Raw genomic sequence first — 16,947 nt, 5'->3', positions numbered from 1 at the left:
CTTACTACCCTCTCCACTACTGTCCCGTCGATGTGGATAGGGGGGGGCTCCCTCTGCTGTTTCCTGAAGTCCACAATCATCTCCTTTGTTTTGTTGACGTTAGTGTGAGGTTATTTTCCTGAACAACACACTCCGAGGGCCCTCACCTCCTCCCTGTAGCCGTCTCGTCGTTGTTGGTAATCAAGCCTACCACTGTAGTGTCGTCCGCAACTTGATGATTGAGTTGGAGGCGTGCATAGCCACGCAGTCGTGGGTGAACAGGGAGTACAGGAGAGGGCTCAGAACGCACCCGTTGTGGGCCCCAGTGTTGAGGATCAGGGGTGGAGATGTTGTTACCTACCCTCACCACCTGGGGCCGGCCCGTCAGGAAGTCCAGTACCCAGTTGCACAGGGCGGGTCGAGACCCAGGGTCTCGAGCTGATGACGAGTTTGGAGGGACTATGGTGTTAAATGCTGAGCTGTAGTCGATGGACAGCATTCTCACATAGGGATTCCTCTTGTCCAGATGGGTTAGGGCAGTGTGCAGTGTGGTTGCGATTGCGTCGTCTGTGGACCTATTGGGTCGGTAAGCAATTGAGTGGGTCTAGGGTGTCAGGTAGGGTGGAGGTGATATGGTCCTTGACTAGTCTCTCAAAGCACTTCATGATGACGGAAGTGAGTGCTACGGGGCGGTAGTCGTTTAGCTCAGTTACCTTAGCTTTCTTGGAACAGAACAATGGTGGCCCTCTTGAAGCATGTGGGAACAGCAGACTGGGATAAGGATTGATGAATATGTCCGTAAACACACCAGCCAGCTGGTCTGCGCATGCTTGAGGACGCGGCTGGGAATGCCGTCTGGGCCTGCAGCCTTGCGAGGGTTAACACGTTTAAATGTTTTACTCACCTCGGCTGCAGTGAAGGAGAGCCCGCAGGTTTTGGTAGCGGGCCGTGTCAGTGGCACTGTATTGTCCTCAAAGTGAGCAAAAAAGTTATTTAGTCTGTCATCCTGGTCTTGCTCCCAGACAAAAGCATGGATTCATTTTTCTGCATAATTTTTGGACAGAAAGTTTCWGATTTTTGCAATGTTACGTAGATCAAAAGCTGAAACAGTCTTGATATGTTCGTCAAAAGAGATGTCAGGGTCCAGAGTAACGCCAAGGTCCTTCAGTTTTATTTGAGACGACTGTACAACCATCAAGATTAATTGTCAGATTCAACAGAAGATCTCTTTGTTTCTTGGCACCTAGAACAAGCATCTCTGTTTTGTCCGAGTTTAAAAGTAGAACATTTGCAGCCATCCACTTCCTTATGTCTGAAACACAGGCTTCCAGGGAGGACAATTTTGGGGCTTCACCATGTTTCATTGAAATGTACAGCTGTGTGTCATCCGCATCGCAGTGAAAGTTAACATTATGTTTCCGAATGACATCACCAAGAGGTAGAATATATAGGGAAAACAATAGTGGTCCTAAAATGAAACCTTGAGGAACACCGAAATTTACAGTTGATTTGTCAGAGGACAAACCATCCACAGAGACAAACTGATATTCAATTTTTCAGAGCTAATGGTGGGAGGCTTCGGCGTCTCAGACCCCGTAATGGGAGGAGTAGAGACCAGAGAAGGCTCGGCCTCTGACTCCGACTCGCTGCTTAATGGGGAGAACAGGTTGAAAGTTTCTGTTGGCTGAATGAGCGACACCGGTTGAGCCTTCCTACAGCATTTCCCTCCAGAAGCCATGAGAAAGTTGTCCGGCTGCGGGGACTGTGCGAGGGGATTTATACTACTATCTGTACTTGCTGGTGGCCCAGACGCTGTTTCATACTTTCCTACACTTAAATTACCCTTGCCTAACGATTGCGTCTGAAGCTGGGCTTGCAGCACAGCTATACTCACCGTAAGGCGATCGTTCTCCTGTATATTATGAGTACAGCAACTGCAATTAGAAGGCACCATGTCCAGATAAAGCGTCCGGAGAGAAAAAGTTGTGTTTTAATAAATAATTTTATGACGTSAATATATTTAGTAAAGGTTTATTTTCATGAAATTCACTGAGGAGGACAGTATTCCCCTTCCTCCTCCGAGAGCCTGCAATGGTCCCCATTTAGACTTGGTCATTGTACTTGCCCTATCAAAGCTGGTTATACGGTTTTCATGTTGTCTCGAGGGTTAATGACTAACTGTGTAACTGGCACCAATTAATTTCATTTTTTTTMSCTGATGTTTACTGACACGTGTCATAACAACCGGGTTCAAGGTCGTTTGTAAATACATAAATTATTTTGCGCTCTGGTACCCTCAAACCAGAGTCCTCTGAAATCGGAAAAGATTGCCAGAGTGAATTTACGAACGCACCCGCGTATATTGTAGATGTGCTAAAATGATTAGATTTCAGGATTGTTTTGCACTGGAAAGGGAATTATTAGAAATGCACGCAGCCTTCACAAGATAATTCCAAATGGCCAATACAGTAATGTATAAAACATTGTTGATTCAGTCAGTGCCCTGCTGGTATAGTTTGTATTATTTGCAACACCTGTAGTGGGGGTGGTGGCGCTGCAGTTATTATGAGGACTCATTATGGCGCACCTCTTTCCTTGAAAAGAGTCGTCGTTTACTTAGGCTTCCGGTAAAGTGACGTTTTTAACATATATCTCAGTGCTTGTTAGCCAGGCTGCTCAAAATGCCGAAGTAAGTATTTATCTTTTGTCTCTCAGAGTATTTATTCTCTTTTGAAGGTATTTGACCTTAATGAAGACTGAACATGTAGATCTAATTTAACGAATCGAAGTTATAGTAGCTTATTCAACCGGCCTCAGACATTTCAGCTACCTTTGTTGGGGTCGTCACTAGTTACCACAGCCTCAAAGTCATAAACCCCGCCTATTTCTACAATTTCACGTTTTCAAATTGTCACGTGCAGAATTACGGTGAAATTAATTTTTTTCCAAGCTCTAAACGCAACAATTCAGTAATTAATAACAATGTAATACTACAAATATAAGTAGATAAAAAAAACACGTGAAATAAGAACTCGAGAAAGTATTTATACTATTATATACAGGGTCAGACCATTACCATATTTACAATGTTCAGGGATACTGGAGTGATCTCTTCTTACTATTTGATCTTAAACATATCCATAACCACACTGCTAACCTTATGCCTAACCTTAAGACTAAAAAGCATGTTTTTGTTTTCACGATTTGACGATCTAGCCAATTTTTGACTTTGGCTGTGTTAACTCTGTTGGCTGGGAAGGAAGTGTTAACCATCAGCAATAGCATCATTTATAGCTTGTCTGTTTTGTTCCCAGTGATTGAGTTCTATTATGGGGAGCTGATACATTTAGTCTGACTTTTCTGCCCAGCTGCATATTTGTTTTTATACTGTCTGGTTCTGCCTACACAAATTGATCTACCACTCAATATGTCTGTTTATCATCAGGTTTTATTGTGATTACTGTGATACCTACCTTACTCATGACTCGGTAAGTCTGCATAACATTGCTAGTGGAAGTGTTTCCTGATTGCATGTGGTTGATTCTGTCGTTAAGCTGAATGTGAGTTTTTTTTCTTCTCTTCTATCGCCCTATTATGTATAAGGAATGTTGGTCAACATTGATGAATGTTCTGTGTTTGGCAGCCCTCTGTGAGGAAAACACACTGCAGTGGCCGCAAACACAAAGAAAATGTAAAAGACTACTACCAGAAATGGATGGAAGAACAAGCGCAGAGCCTCATTGACAAAACAAGTGAGTAACACACAAAAAAGACGGACCTGTCTTTGTTACCTTGGTGTTAAGTCAATACCGTCCTAGGTGAACGGGGGCCTGAAGGCTAATATGTCAGGAGCTCTAACTTTGTCATTGTGTTTCTCTTAGCCGCTGCCTTCCAACAAGGGAAGATGCCCCCAACACCATTCCCAGGAGCCCCACCTCCAGGGGGTGCCATGATCCCTCCACCAAACCTCAGTAAGTGCATTAGCGCCATGTATACTGAACAAAAATATAAACGCAACATGTAAAGTGTTGGGTTCATGAACTGAAATAAAAGATCCCAGAAATATTCCACATGCACAAAAAGCTCTCAAATTGTGCACATTTGTTTACATCCCTGTTAGTAAGCATTTCTCCTTTGCCAAGCTAACCCATCCACCTGACAGGTGTGGCATATCAGGAGGCGGATTAAACGGCATGATTACACAGGTGCACCTTGTGCTGGGGACAATAAAAGGCCTCTCTAAAATGTGCTGTTTGTCATACAACACAATGCTACAATGTCTTAAGTTTTGAGGGAGTGTGCAATTGGCATGCTGACTCCAAGAATGTCTACCAGAATTTAATATTCATTTCTCTACCATAAGTTGCCTCCGCCGTTTCAGAGAATTTGGCAGTATTTCCAACCAGCCTTGCAACCACAGACCACGTATAACCACGCCAACCCAGCACCTCCATCTGGCTTCTTCACCTATGGAATTGTCTGATGGGGGGGATGCCGTGGACTATTTATGTCTGTAATGAAGCCCTTTTCATSGGGGAAAAATAATTTTGATTGGCAGGGCCTGGCTACAGAGTGGGGGAGCCCAATTTATTTCAATTGACTGATTTCRTTATGAACTGAAACTCTGAAATTGTTGCATGTTGCACATTTGTTAGGATGCYAAGATCATGTCCAAGAGCAACCAAAAGTCCTTTCTTGGAAAGCAAATCTTACAACCAATTTACTTTATATAAGAATATTTTGCTGCTAATGGTCTGAGTTTCCCGGTGGTTATTGTTGTTAATGTGTCACCAATAGATGGCCCCCCACGTCCAGGGATGCTACCAACACCCCAGATGGGTGGTCCTCCAATGATGCCCATGATGGGTGGAATGGGACCACCACCTGGAATGATGGMTGGTCCAGGTAGGATAACCTCAACTCTTATTTCTGTGATATACATACTCTTCACTTGTTTGAGTCTGTATGCTTCAGTTTGCCAATATTGTTGAGGAAACATACCACTATCTAAAACTAAATACTATAATCTGAACAAATAAATTATTGAAACCACCACCTGTAAATGCTTTCTTTCCTACATTCTCAGGTATGCGACCTCCAATGGGTGGCCGAATGCAGATGATGCCTGGACATCACATGATGCGACCTCCCGGTCACCCAATGATGATGCGGCCAATGATGGCACGGCCAGACCGATAAACTCTCCCGACTCCCTCAAACACACCATGGGTTTGTTCCACATGATCAGTAAATCTTATTTTCTTACTTATAAAATCGGTTTGTTTAGGGAAATCTATTGTTGAATAAGGTGGTCTCAAATATAAAATGTTTCTCTGACAAGTGCCACAGTTAATCACATGTAGCTAGTTGATCGTATAATTATTGGTAACTTTGCGTCAAACTTCTACTAAGTAGATTTGAAGGTAAGGAGCTTTACTGATCCWGTGGAACAAACCTTTTGGCAAATCCCTCCACTCTACAACTGTTTCTTGGACTCCACTTTACATAATACTGTGTTGGTTATCTTGCCTTTGCTGTACTATCCATTTTCCCTGGATGGATTTCATTTTTATTATTCTACAGATTTTATAATGTTCCCTCTGCTTATTCCCATTTCCCTACTCATTGTTATTTTATTGTCTTGGCAAGTGCCAAAGACAAAACGGGAAGTTATGAAAATGTTGTTGAATGTGTTTTATCATTCACCTAGAGGTGTATTATAAGGTCTCCCATTTTATTTGGTTTTATTTTGTTGGCAGTAACGTTACCAGTCAGATGAGTCAGCAGTTTCTTTTTTACAATTTTATGAGCCGTTACTATTGGCTTTGAATTTGTTGTATTACGGTCTATTAAACGAAAAAGCAAAGTTCTCTGTGGTCGTTAATGTTTTAATCTCMGAACAGCGCCGTTGTCATTTGTATACCTAGCTCCTCTTTATAAATTCAGCAGGGGGCGCTAGAATGTAATTTGTGACCCAGGCACCTAAACCCAAGGCAGCATGTTTTTTGCTCGCTATGTCTTATGGGAAAAATACTTTTAGACAGAAATGACTGTGCAATCGTAATGAATGAGAGAAGGCAGCCAGCTGGGCATTTCACTGAAGATAAGAGGGCGTGGAATATGAAGAGATGCAAATAAGCTAGCTACAAATAAACAATTTAGCTAGCGATCTTATTCTCCCCAATACCGCTATGGCAGGAATAATAAAAAAACAAATATTGAAACACTTGTCCAGGTAAGAAAAATTGCTTGCTAGCTCGGCTAACGTATTACCATATTTGCTTTCTGTCAACCAGAGATGGCCAAATAACTTCATTATTTGTAACAGCCCCCTATGCATTTTGTGCTTTATACGTCTGCTGGCAAACTCGCTAGCTAGTAGTGCAAGGCTGATTGGTGCATGCCAACAGACGTTATAGCTATTGGAAGAAGAGAAACGAGAGATTCTTTATGTCAGTCAACTTACATAATTAATCAATACTGCTGACTGTAAAGAAATGAAACCAGTATTGATAATGGTACCAATTCTCCGGAGTATGACTGTAAATAAGAGTATGAATGGAACCCATGTTATGTTTACCTTCAAGTTCTCTGCTTGGAACATAACACTGTCAGTCATCCAATAGACGTTCCTTTTATGCAGACTTTTCAGGACCTGACAGCAGTACAGGCACAATCTAAGCTCCTGAACGGGGTTTAAAAAATTGTCAAGCCTCTGACATCCTTGCTAAGCAATTGATTAAGTGGAAATACTCTTTTAGGGAGAAATTAGGCTCGGGTGACTTCAGGACTATTACTACACTAAAATTCCTTGTTTGAGTCAGAAAATAGTCTCGTATCAGACTGGGTCCTTGTAGTTGGTCACACCACACTGGGTGCTTGTGAGGACACATGCCGACTGGGTGTCATTCCAAGTTGGTGCTGAATGGCTGCCAGCCCTTCATTCAGTGTAATTTGTCATCAGTGGTTAGACTAACTTGGCTTTACATCTCACAATGATCTCATCGTGTGATAGAATTAACATCAATCAGTGGGGGCTGGGATTTCCCAGGGACCTCACAATACAATATTATCACGATTCTTAGGTGTCGATACCCCTTACCAAAAAAAAAACCAGGCTTCTGGCAAACCTTTGGCCAGTTTGCTGCAAGCCCATGTAACAGTATAACTTTAAACCGTCCCCTCGCCCCGACACGGGCGCGAACCAGGGACCTTCTGCACACATCAACAACAGTCACCCACGAAGCATCGTTACCCATCGCTCCACAAAAGCCGCGGCCCTTGCAGAGCAAGGGGAAACCCTACTTAAGTCTCAGAGCAAGCGACGTAACTGATTGAAATGCTAGTAGCGCGTACCCGCTAACTAGCTAGCCATTTCACATCCGTTACACTCACCCCCCTTTCAACCTCCTCCTTTTCCGCAGCAACCAGTGATCCGGGTCAACAGCATCAATGTAACAGTATAACTTTAAACCGTCCCCTCGCCCCGACCTCGGGCGCGAACCAGGGACCTTCTGCACACATCAACAACAGTCACCCACGAAGCATCGTTACCCATCGCTCCACAAAAGCCGCGGCCCTTGCAGAGCAAGGGGAAACCCTACTTAAGTCTCAGAGCAAGCGACGTAACTGATTGAAATGCTAGTAGCGCGTACCCGCTAACTAGCTAGCCATTTCACATCRGTTACACCCATATTTTCTCATGCAAATTAGTTGTGGCAAATTTGCGGCGATTTGTGAACTTCTGGCTAACAATTCTGGGAAACTTGTGGCGAACATACTGTTTGCTGCAAACTCAGTCCGAATATGGAAATTAGATCCGTTTTTTGGTTATTGTGTGTTATAATTGAAATTCATCTACACACGGATGCAACTTTGGTTTTAGAAGTGTGGGGGGACAATTATTATAATACCGTTTTCTTTTATCCAGTCAGAGCCGACCGCTTGGAGGCGTCCGCATGGTCCAAAAGCACACCCTTGCCCTGTTTTGTATCACATGTATCACACAATGTATCTACACAGGGGTGCAACTTTGGTTTTAGAAGTGTGGAGGAACAATTATTATAATAGTTTTTTAAATCCTGCCTAGCCAACCGCGTGGAGGCGTCTGCATGGTCCTAAAGCACACCGTTGCCTCGTTTTGTATCACATTCCAATGATAAAACTGGGGGGGGGGGGCAAAAATGCAATTTCAGAATGTGTGGGGYGAGGACAGGTCCCCCCCGTCCCCAGTGAAAGTTGTACCCCTGTATCTATATAAACTAAATCAAAACTTTAAATGAACTTGCTTCTCACAGAGAACTAAACATACTAAATATACTAAACAACATGTATTCAATGTCTTAACAGAAGTAAATCCAATACAGCTTGAAATCAGAATGCTAAAGAAGAAAAGAGCAGACTGGATATTTCCCAAATAAATTGTTTATTTAATATTTGTATGTAGCTACAACATTTACATGAGAGATGTGGCTGACTGCCTCGATTTGGTCTTATGTAGCAACATTTTAAATAGTTTTTTACATTGGATAAAGGTAGAGACTCAGAGCTAGAAAATMGTATATCATACACTGCAGTTGAGGAACAATGGGAAAGTAATTCTGCTTTGAAAGTTGATAAACTTGAAACCCCACTTTTGAGAAAATGGCCCTTMAATATTTTGGTACACCTACTGGAGAGCTCTTTGTCTACACCCATTCAGCATCGTTCACACCCTCTTAAGCCTTAATCCCACCTAGGGTTGCACATTTTGGGGAATATTCAGAGGTGGAAACTTTCTGTTGGAATTAATGGAAATATATGCGCTGACAGAGATGGCCGCCTCGCTTCGCGTTCCTAGGAAACTATGCAGTATTTAGTTTTTTTATGTGTTATTTCTTACATTGTTACCCCAGGGAATCTTAGGTTTTATTACATACAGTTGGGAGGAACTATTGAATATAAGATCAAAGTCAACTCACCAACATTACGACCAGGAATACGACTTTCCCGAAGCGGATCCTCTGTTTTGCCCACCACCCAGGACAATGGATCGGATCCCAGCCGGCGACCCAAAACAACGACGGCGTAGAAGMGGKAAACGGAGCGGTCTTCTGGTCAGGCTCTGTAGAGGGGCACATCGCGCACCGCTCCCGAGCATACTACTCGCCAATGTCCAGTCTCTTGACAACAAGGTAGACGAAATCCGTGCAAGGTTAGCCTTCCAGAGAGACATCAGAGACTGTAACGTACTTTGTTTTACGGAAACATGGCTCACTCGAGACACGCTATCGGAGTCGGTACAGCCAGCTGGTTWCTTCACGCATCGCGCCGACAGAAACAAGCATCTTTCTGGTAAGAAGAAGGGCGGGGGTGTATGTCTTATGATTAACGAGACGTGGTGTGATCATAACAACATACAGGAACTCAAGTCCTTCTGTTCACCTGACTTAGAATTCCTCACAATCAAATGCCGACCGCATTATCTACCTAGAGAATTCTCTTCGATTATAATCACAGCCGCATATATCCCCCCAAGCAGACACATCGATGGCCCTGAACGAACATCATTTGACTCTATGTAAACTGAGGCTGCATTTATTGTAGCTGGGGATTTTAACAAGGCTAATCTGAAAACAAGGCTCCCTAAATTCTATCAGCATATCGATTGTGCAACCAGGGCTGGCAAAACCCTAGATCATTGTTATTCTAACTTCCGCGGCGCATATAAGGCCCTCCCCGCCCTGCTTTCGGAAAAGCTGACCACGACTCCATTTTGGTGCTCCCTGCCTACAGACAAAAACTAAAACAGGAAGCTCCCGCGCTCAGGTCTGTTCAACGCTGGTCCGACCAATCGGATTCCACGCTTCAAGATTGCTTCGATCACGTGGACTGAGATATATTCCAGATTGCGGCGAACAACAACATTGATGTATATGCTGATTCGGTGAGCGGGTTTATTAGCAAGTGCATCGGCGATGTCGTACCCACAGCGTCTATTAAACCGTGGATTGATGGCAGCATTCGCGCAAAACTGAAAGCGCGAACCACTGCTTTTAATCAGGGCAAGGTGACTGGAAACAGGACCGAATACAAACAGTGTAGCTATTCCCTCCGCAAGGCAATCAAACAAGCTAAGCGTCAGTATAGAGACAAAGTAGAGTCGCAATTCAACGGCTCAGACGCGAGAGGTATGTGGCAGGGTCTACAGTCAATCACGGACTATAAAAGGAAAACCAGCCCCGTCGCGGTCCAGGATGTCTTGCTCCCAGACAGACTAAACAACTTCTTTGCTCGCTTTGAGGACACTACAGTGCCACTGACACGGCCCGCTACCAAAACCTGCGGGCTCTCCTTCACTGCAGCCGACGTGAGTAAAACATTTAAACGTGTTAACCCTCGCAAGGCTGCAGGCCCAGACGGCATCCCCAGCCGCGTCCTTAGAGTATGCGCAGACCAGCTGGCTGATGTGTTTACGGACATATTCAATCAATCCTTATCCCAGTCTGCTGTCCCCACATGCTTCAAAAGGGCCACCATTGTTCCTGTTCCCAAGAAAGCTAAGGTAACTGAGCTAAATGACTGCCGCCGCGTAGCACTCACTTCCGTCAACATGAAGTGCTTTGAGAGACTAGTCAAGGACCATATCACCTCCACCTAGACCCACTCCAATTTGCTTACCTCCCCAACAGGTCCACAGTTAAGGCAATCGCAATCACACTGCCCTAACCCATCTGGACAAGAGGAATACCTATGTGAGAATGCTGTTCATCGACTACAGCTCAGCATTTAACACCATAGTACCCTCCAAACTCGTCATCAAGCTCGAGACCCTGAGTCTCGACCCCGCCCTGTGCAACTGGGTCCTGAACTTCCTGACGGGCCGCCCCCAGGTGGTGAGGGTAGGTAACAACATCTCCATCCCGCTGATCCTCAACACTGGGGCCCCACAAGGGTGCATTCTCAGCCCTCTCCTGATGTACAATCGAGAGCATCCTGTCGGGCTGTATCACCGCCTGGTACGGCAACTGCTCCGCCCATAACCATAAGGCTCTCCAGAGGGTAGTGAGGTCTGCACAACGCATCACCGGGGGCAAACTACCTGCCCTCCAGGACACCTACATCCCCGATATCACAGGAAGGCCAAAAAGATCATCAAGGACAACAACCACCCGAGCCACTGCCTGTTCACCCCGCTATCATCTAGAAGGCGAGGTCAGTACAGGTGCATCAAAGCAGGGACAGCAGGGATAGAAGCTGAAAAACAGCTTCTATCTCAAGGCCATCAGACTGTTAAACAGTCATCACTAACATTGAGTGGCTGCTGCCAACATACTGACTCAACTCCAGCCACTTTAATAATGGAAAAATTGGATGTAATACATGTATCACTAGCCACTTTAAACAATGCCACTTTTATGTTTACATACCCTACATTACTCATCTCATATGTATATACAGTACTCTATACCATCCACTGCATCTTGCCTATGCCGTTCTATACCATCACTCATTCATATATTTTTTATGTACATATTCTTATTCATTCCTTTACACTTGTGTGTATAAGGTAGTTGTTGTGAAATTGTTAGGTTAGATTACTCGTTGGATATTACTGCATTGTCGGAACTAGAAGCACAAGCATTTCGCTACACTCGCATTAACATCTGCTAACCATGTGTATGTGACAAATAAAATTTMATTTTATTTTGATTAATATTAATACAGTTTAAATGTAGATCTTTTTTTGCATTGGGTATATTTACCATATCATATGGAGACAGAAATATAAACCTTTATCATAAGTAGACAAAATTGCAAAGGATTAAATCCTTCCAATAACAAAAAAACATTTAGTTACGAATTGAACTTTAATTAAATGAGTTAACTCTTCACATGGCATGATTTTACTGAACAACAAAAGAAAGGGAATATTGAATGATCCCCAATGATCCATCTCATCTCCCAAAAACTTTTTCAATATACATCTGTAAAATGATAGTCGAGAAACTAAAGCCTTGGTTGTCTTCCTCTCAGGCTTCCATGTCTTCTCCCTGGACCTCCTCAATGTCCACCTCTTGAACATCAGACTCTGAGGCCTCATCTTCACTGTCACTTTCCAACCTTGTTGAGGATGGTTCGTTGTCAGCCTCAAATTTGCCCGGATAGCCACCAATTTTTCAACCCTTGTATTGGTCAGCTTGTTGTGTGCTTTGGTGTGTGTGTTCCCAAACAATGACCAGTTGCGCTCTGAGGCGGCTGATGTTGGTGGGATTTGGAGAATGATGGAGGCAACAGGGGAAAGAGCCTCAGATCCACAAAGTCCCTTCCACCAGGTGGCTGATGAGATATGTTTGCACGACTGCCATATTACATCTCCATCCCAAAGCCCTTGCTTGGAAGTGTACTTCACCAGACTGCCAAGAACCATGCCCTCATCCAGGCCAAGGTGGCGGGACACGGTAGTGATGACACCATAGGCCTTGTTGATCTTTGCACCAGACAGGATGCTCTTGCCAGCAAACTTGGGGTCCAACATGTACACTGCGGCGTGTACGGGCTTCAAGCAGAAGTCTTCACGCTTTTTGATGTATTTGAGAACTGCAGTTTCCTCTGCTTGGAGCAACAGTGAAGTGGGTAGGGCAGTACGGATTTATTCTCTTACATCTGCAAGCAGTCTGAACATCAGACAGGATGGCATTGTCTCCCTCAATCCGTGCAATGGCTACTGCTATAGGTTTCAGGAGTTTCAGGCTGCTTACCATTCTCTCCCAAAATACATAATCCAGGAGGATCCTGGACTGTGATATAGCCATTTCTTGGAGAGACTCCTTCCTCTCCAGGAGACTGTCAAACATGATGACAACACCACCCCAATGGGTGTTGCTGGGCAGCTTCAATGTGGTGCTCTTATTCTTCTCACTTTGCTTGGTGAGGTAGATTGCTGCTATAACTTGATGACCCATCACATACCTAACCATTTCCTTGGCTCTCTTGTAGAGTGAATCCATTGTTTTCAGTCCCATGCTGTCCTTGAGGATCAGATTCAATGCATGAGCAGCACAGACAATGGGTGTGATGTGAGGGTAGGACTCCTACTTTAGACCAAGCAGCCTTCATGTTTGCATCATTGTCTGTCACCAGTGCAAATACCTTCTGTGGTCCAAGGTCATTGATGACTACCTTCAGCTCATCTGCAATGTAGAGACTGGTGTGTCTGGTGTTCTTTGTGTATGTCCTCTTGTAGAATACTGGTTGAGGGGTGGAGATGATGTAGTTAATTATTCCTTGCCCATGAACATTCTACCACCCATCAGAGATGATTGCAATACAGTCTGCTTTCTCTATGATTTGCTTGACCTTCACTTGAACTCTGTTGAACTCTGCATCCAGCAAATGAGTAGATAAAGCATGTCTGGTTGGAGGGGTGTATGCTGGGTGAAGAACATTCAGAAATCTCTTCCAATACACATTGCCTGTGAGCATCAGAGGTGAACCAGTTGCATACACAGCTCGAGCAAAACATTCATCAGCATCTCTGACTAGGTTCCTCCGTTAAGTCAAAAAAACCTTCTGATTCSAGGAGGACTATGAGCTGTTGCTATCGATAAGATGTCTGATTCATCATTTTCACTTCGAATAGAAGTAGAGGGACTTTTGTCAGAGGTTGATTGTTGTGAGTGCTGAGAGAACTTTATGTACTTGGCCAAATTATTCTGCATCTTTGTTGCATTCTTCACATATGATTTGGCACAGTATTTGCAGATGTACACAGCTTTTCCTTCAACATTAGCTGCAGTGAAATGTCCACACATCAGATAGTGCCCGTGGCATTTTCCTGTAAAGATTGTTTTTTGTAAAAAAACAACAAATACAATTCCATATACAGATACATATTTAAGCAGTTAAACAACATTTACTGTAAGATAAATGTTTTAAAATGAAACATGTATGGAAACAGGTGAATTAACACTCAGTTAGCAGGCTCAAGCAAGCTAAAACCCACATGGTAGCAAAAACTAACTAGCAGAAATTGTTAACAAGTTAGAAGTTATTTAAACACACTTTTCCTGGTTAAATAAAAAAAAACACACATTGCTGTAGGCTACTATTTACTAGTTAAAACCTCTTTGGGATAGGGAGCAGTATTTTCACGTCCGGATGAAAAGCGTGCCCAAAGTAAACTGCCTGCTACTCAGGCCCAGAAGCTAGGATATGCATATAATATTATTAGTAGATTTGGATAGAAAACACTATAAAGTTTCTAAAACTGTTAAAATAATGTCTGTGAGTATAACATAACTTATTTGGCAGGCGAAACCCGAGGACAAACCATCCAGGATTTTTTGTTGTTGTTGAGTTCACTGTGTTTTCTATTGATTTTCTATGGGTAACTTGATTTATGAGGCACCTGGTTGCAGTTCCTATGGCTTCCACTAGATTTCAACAGTCTTTAGAAATTGGTTGATGTTTTTCCTTTGAGAAATGAAGAAGTACGGCTATTCAGAATGAGTGTCAAGCCAAGTGGACTCTTTTTTGGGGGGCGCGCGACCTGGAGCTTGCTCCACTTTGATTTTATCCTCTATTGAACACAGTATATTCCGTCTTAAATTTTATCGATTAGTTACGTTTTAGGATACCTAAGGATGGATTAGGAAAGTTGTTTGAAATGTTTGGACCAAGTTTACAGGTAACTTATTAGATCATTTGTAGTCATGTTGGGCGAGTTGGAACCGGTGTTTTTTCTGAATCAAACTCGCCAAATAAATTGACATTTTGGGGATATAAAAAAGGAGTTTATTGAACAAAAGGACCATTTGTGATGTTTCTGGGACATATTAGAGTGCCAACAGAAGAAGATCTTCAAAGGTAAGGCATGAATTATATCATTATTTCTGACTTTCGTGTTGCACCTGCTTGGTTGAAATATGATTTTCATGTGTTTGTATGGTTGGGTGCTGTCCTCAGATAATCGCATGGTTTGCTTTCGCCGTAAATCCTTTTTGAAATCTGACACGGTGGCTGGATTAACAAGAAGTTAAGCTTTATTTTGGTGTATTTCACTTGTGATTTTATGAAAGTTAAATATTTCGAATAATTTAATTTGAATTTCGCGCTCTGCAATTTCATCGGATGTTGTCGAAAGAACGTCTAGCCGTAACAGGTTAACAAAAAAGTAATGTACGCTACCGGTCAAAAGTTTTAGAACACCTACTCATTCAAGGGTTTCTTTATTTTTACTATTTTCTACATTGTATAAAGTAGTGAAGACAAACTATGAAATAACACATATTGAATTATGTAGTATAAAAAAGTATTAAACAAATCAAAATATTGTATATTTGAGTTTATTCAAGTAGCCAATCTTTGTCTTGATGACAGCTTTGCACACTCTTGGCATTCTCTCAACCAGCTTCACAAAGTAGTCACCTGGAATGCATTTCAATTAACAGGTGTGCCTTGTTAATTTGTGTAATTTCTTTCCTTAATGCGTTTGAGCCAATCAATTGTGTTATGACAAGGTAGGGGGGTATACAGAAGATAGCCCTATTTGGTAAAAGACCAAGTTCATATTATGGCAAGAACAGCTCAAATAAGCAAAGAGAAATGACAGTCCATCATTACTTTAAGACATGAAGGTCAGTCAATACGGAACATTAAGAACTTTGAAAGTTTCTTCAAGTGCATTTGCAAAAACCATCAAGTGCTATGATGAAACTGGCTCTCAAGAGGATTGCAACAGGATTGGAAGACCCATAGTTATCTCTGCTGCAGAGGATACGTTCATTAGAGTTACCAGCCTCAGAAATTGCAGCCCAAATAGATTCTTCACAGAGTTCAAGTAACAGACACAGCTCAACATCAACTGTTCAGAGGAGACTGTGTGAATCAGGCCTTCATGGTCAAATTGCTTCAAAGAAACCACTACTAATGGAATTCAATAATAAGAAGAGACATGCTTGGGTCAAGAAACACGAGCAATGGGTATTAGACCGGTGGAAATTTGTCCTTTGGTCTGGAGTCCAAATTGAAGATTTTTGGTTCCAACCTCTGTGTCTTTGTGAGACGCGGTGTGGGTGAACGGATGATCTCTGCAAGTGTATTTCCCACCTTAAACCACGGAGGAGGATGTCTGATGGTGTGGGGGTACTTTGCTGGTGACACTGGTTTATTTTGAATTCAAGGAACACTTAACCAGCATGGTTACCATAACATTCTGCAGTGATACACCATCCTATCTGGTTTGCGCTTAGTGGGGCTATCATTTCTTTTTCAATAAGACAATGACCCAACACACCTCCAGGCTGTGTAAGGGCTATTTTACCAAGAAGGAGAGCGATGGAGTGCTGCATCAGATGACCTGACCTTCACAATCCCCCTACCTCAACCAAATTGAGAAGGTTATGGATGAGTCGGACCACAGAGGGAAGGAAAAGCAGCCAACAAGTGCTCAGCATATGTAGGAACACCAAGAGTGTTGGAAAAGCATTCCAGGTGAAACTGGTTGAGAGAATGCCAAGAGTGTGCAAAGCTGTCATCAAGGCAAAGGGTGGCTATTTGAAGAATCTCAAATATAAAATATTTAGATTTTTTTTAAACACTTTTGGTTACTACATAATTCCATATGTGTTATTTCATAGTGTTGATGTCTTCACTATTATTATACAATGTAGAAAATAGTAAAAATAAAGAAAAACCTTTGAATGAGTCGGTGTTCTAAAACTTTTGACCGGTAGTATATGTCATATAAAATATATTCACCCCACCCAGTATTGTAATCAAAACTTACCAGAAAGCATGTAGTCCTTGGCTCAGACAGTGTAGTAGTGTGGGCTCAATAGCATCTCATTAGTGTGCAAGATCTTGAGGATCAGCTGTACATGTGATGTAAGAATGCACTGTGCATGCAGAGGGTTYCAATTCCATTGAATTGGGGATAGTTTAACCAAGACCTAGAATTGCCTTATGTGTATCCCACAAAAAAGGTTC

General features: G+C 42.8%; 2 protein-coding genes across 2 annotated transcripts in view; both read left to right on the top strand.

Moving 5' to 3' along the window:
- Window positions 1-2,580: 2,580 nt before the first annotated feature.
- LOC111966589 (U1 small nuclear ribonucleoprotein C) lies at window positions 2,581-5,848 on the top strand. Its single transcript, XM_023991361.2, has 6 exons — window positions 2,581-2,668; window positions 3,425-3,467; window positions 3,623-3,731; window positions 3,861-3,950; window positions 4,777-4,884; window positions 5,066-5,848. Exons 1-6 carry the CDS (start codon window positions 2,661-2,663, stop codon window positions 5,176-5,178), a joined length of 471 nt encoding a protein of 156 aa, XP_023847129.1. The 5' UTR covers window positions 2,581-2,660; the 3' UTR covers window positions 5,179-5,848.
- Window positions 5,849-6,051: 203 nt separating this feature from the next.
- LOC111966580 (bridge-like lipid transfer protein family member 3A) overlaps window positions 6,052-16,947 on the top strand; it is a 71,367-nt gene continuing 60,471 nt past the window's right edge. The window contains exon 1 of the mRNA XM_023991341.2: window positions 6,052-6,214. Coding sequence (XP_023847109.1) covers window positions 6,171-6,214 — 44 coding nt within the window. The 5' untranslated portion in view covers window positions 6,052-6,170. The remainder of the gene's footprint in view (window positions 6,215-16,947) is intronic.

The sequence above is a fragment of the Salvelinus sp. IW2-2015 genome, linkage group LG7 (genome assembly GCF_002910315.2).
Source record: "Salvelinus sp. IW2-2015 linkage group LG7, ASM291031v2, whole genome shotgun sequence".
Lineage (NCBI taxonomy): Eukaryota > Metazoa > Chordata > Actinopteri > Salmoniformes > Salmonidae > Salvelinus > Salvelinus sp. IW2-2015.
Note: the sequence above shows the minus strand (reverse complement) of the source record. Positions and strands in the feature narration are given on the sequence as shown.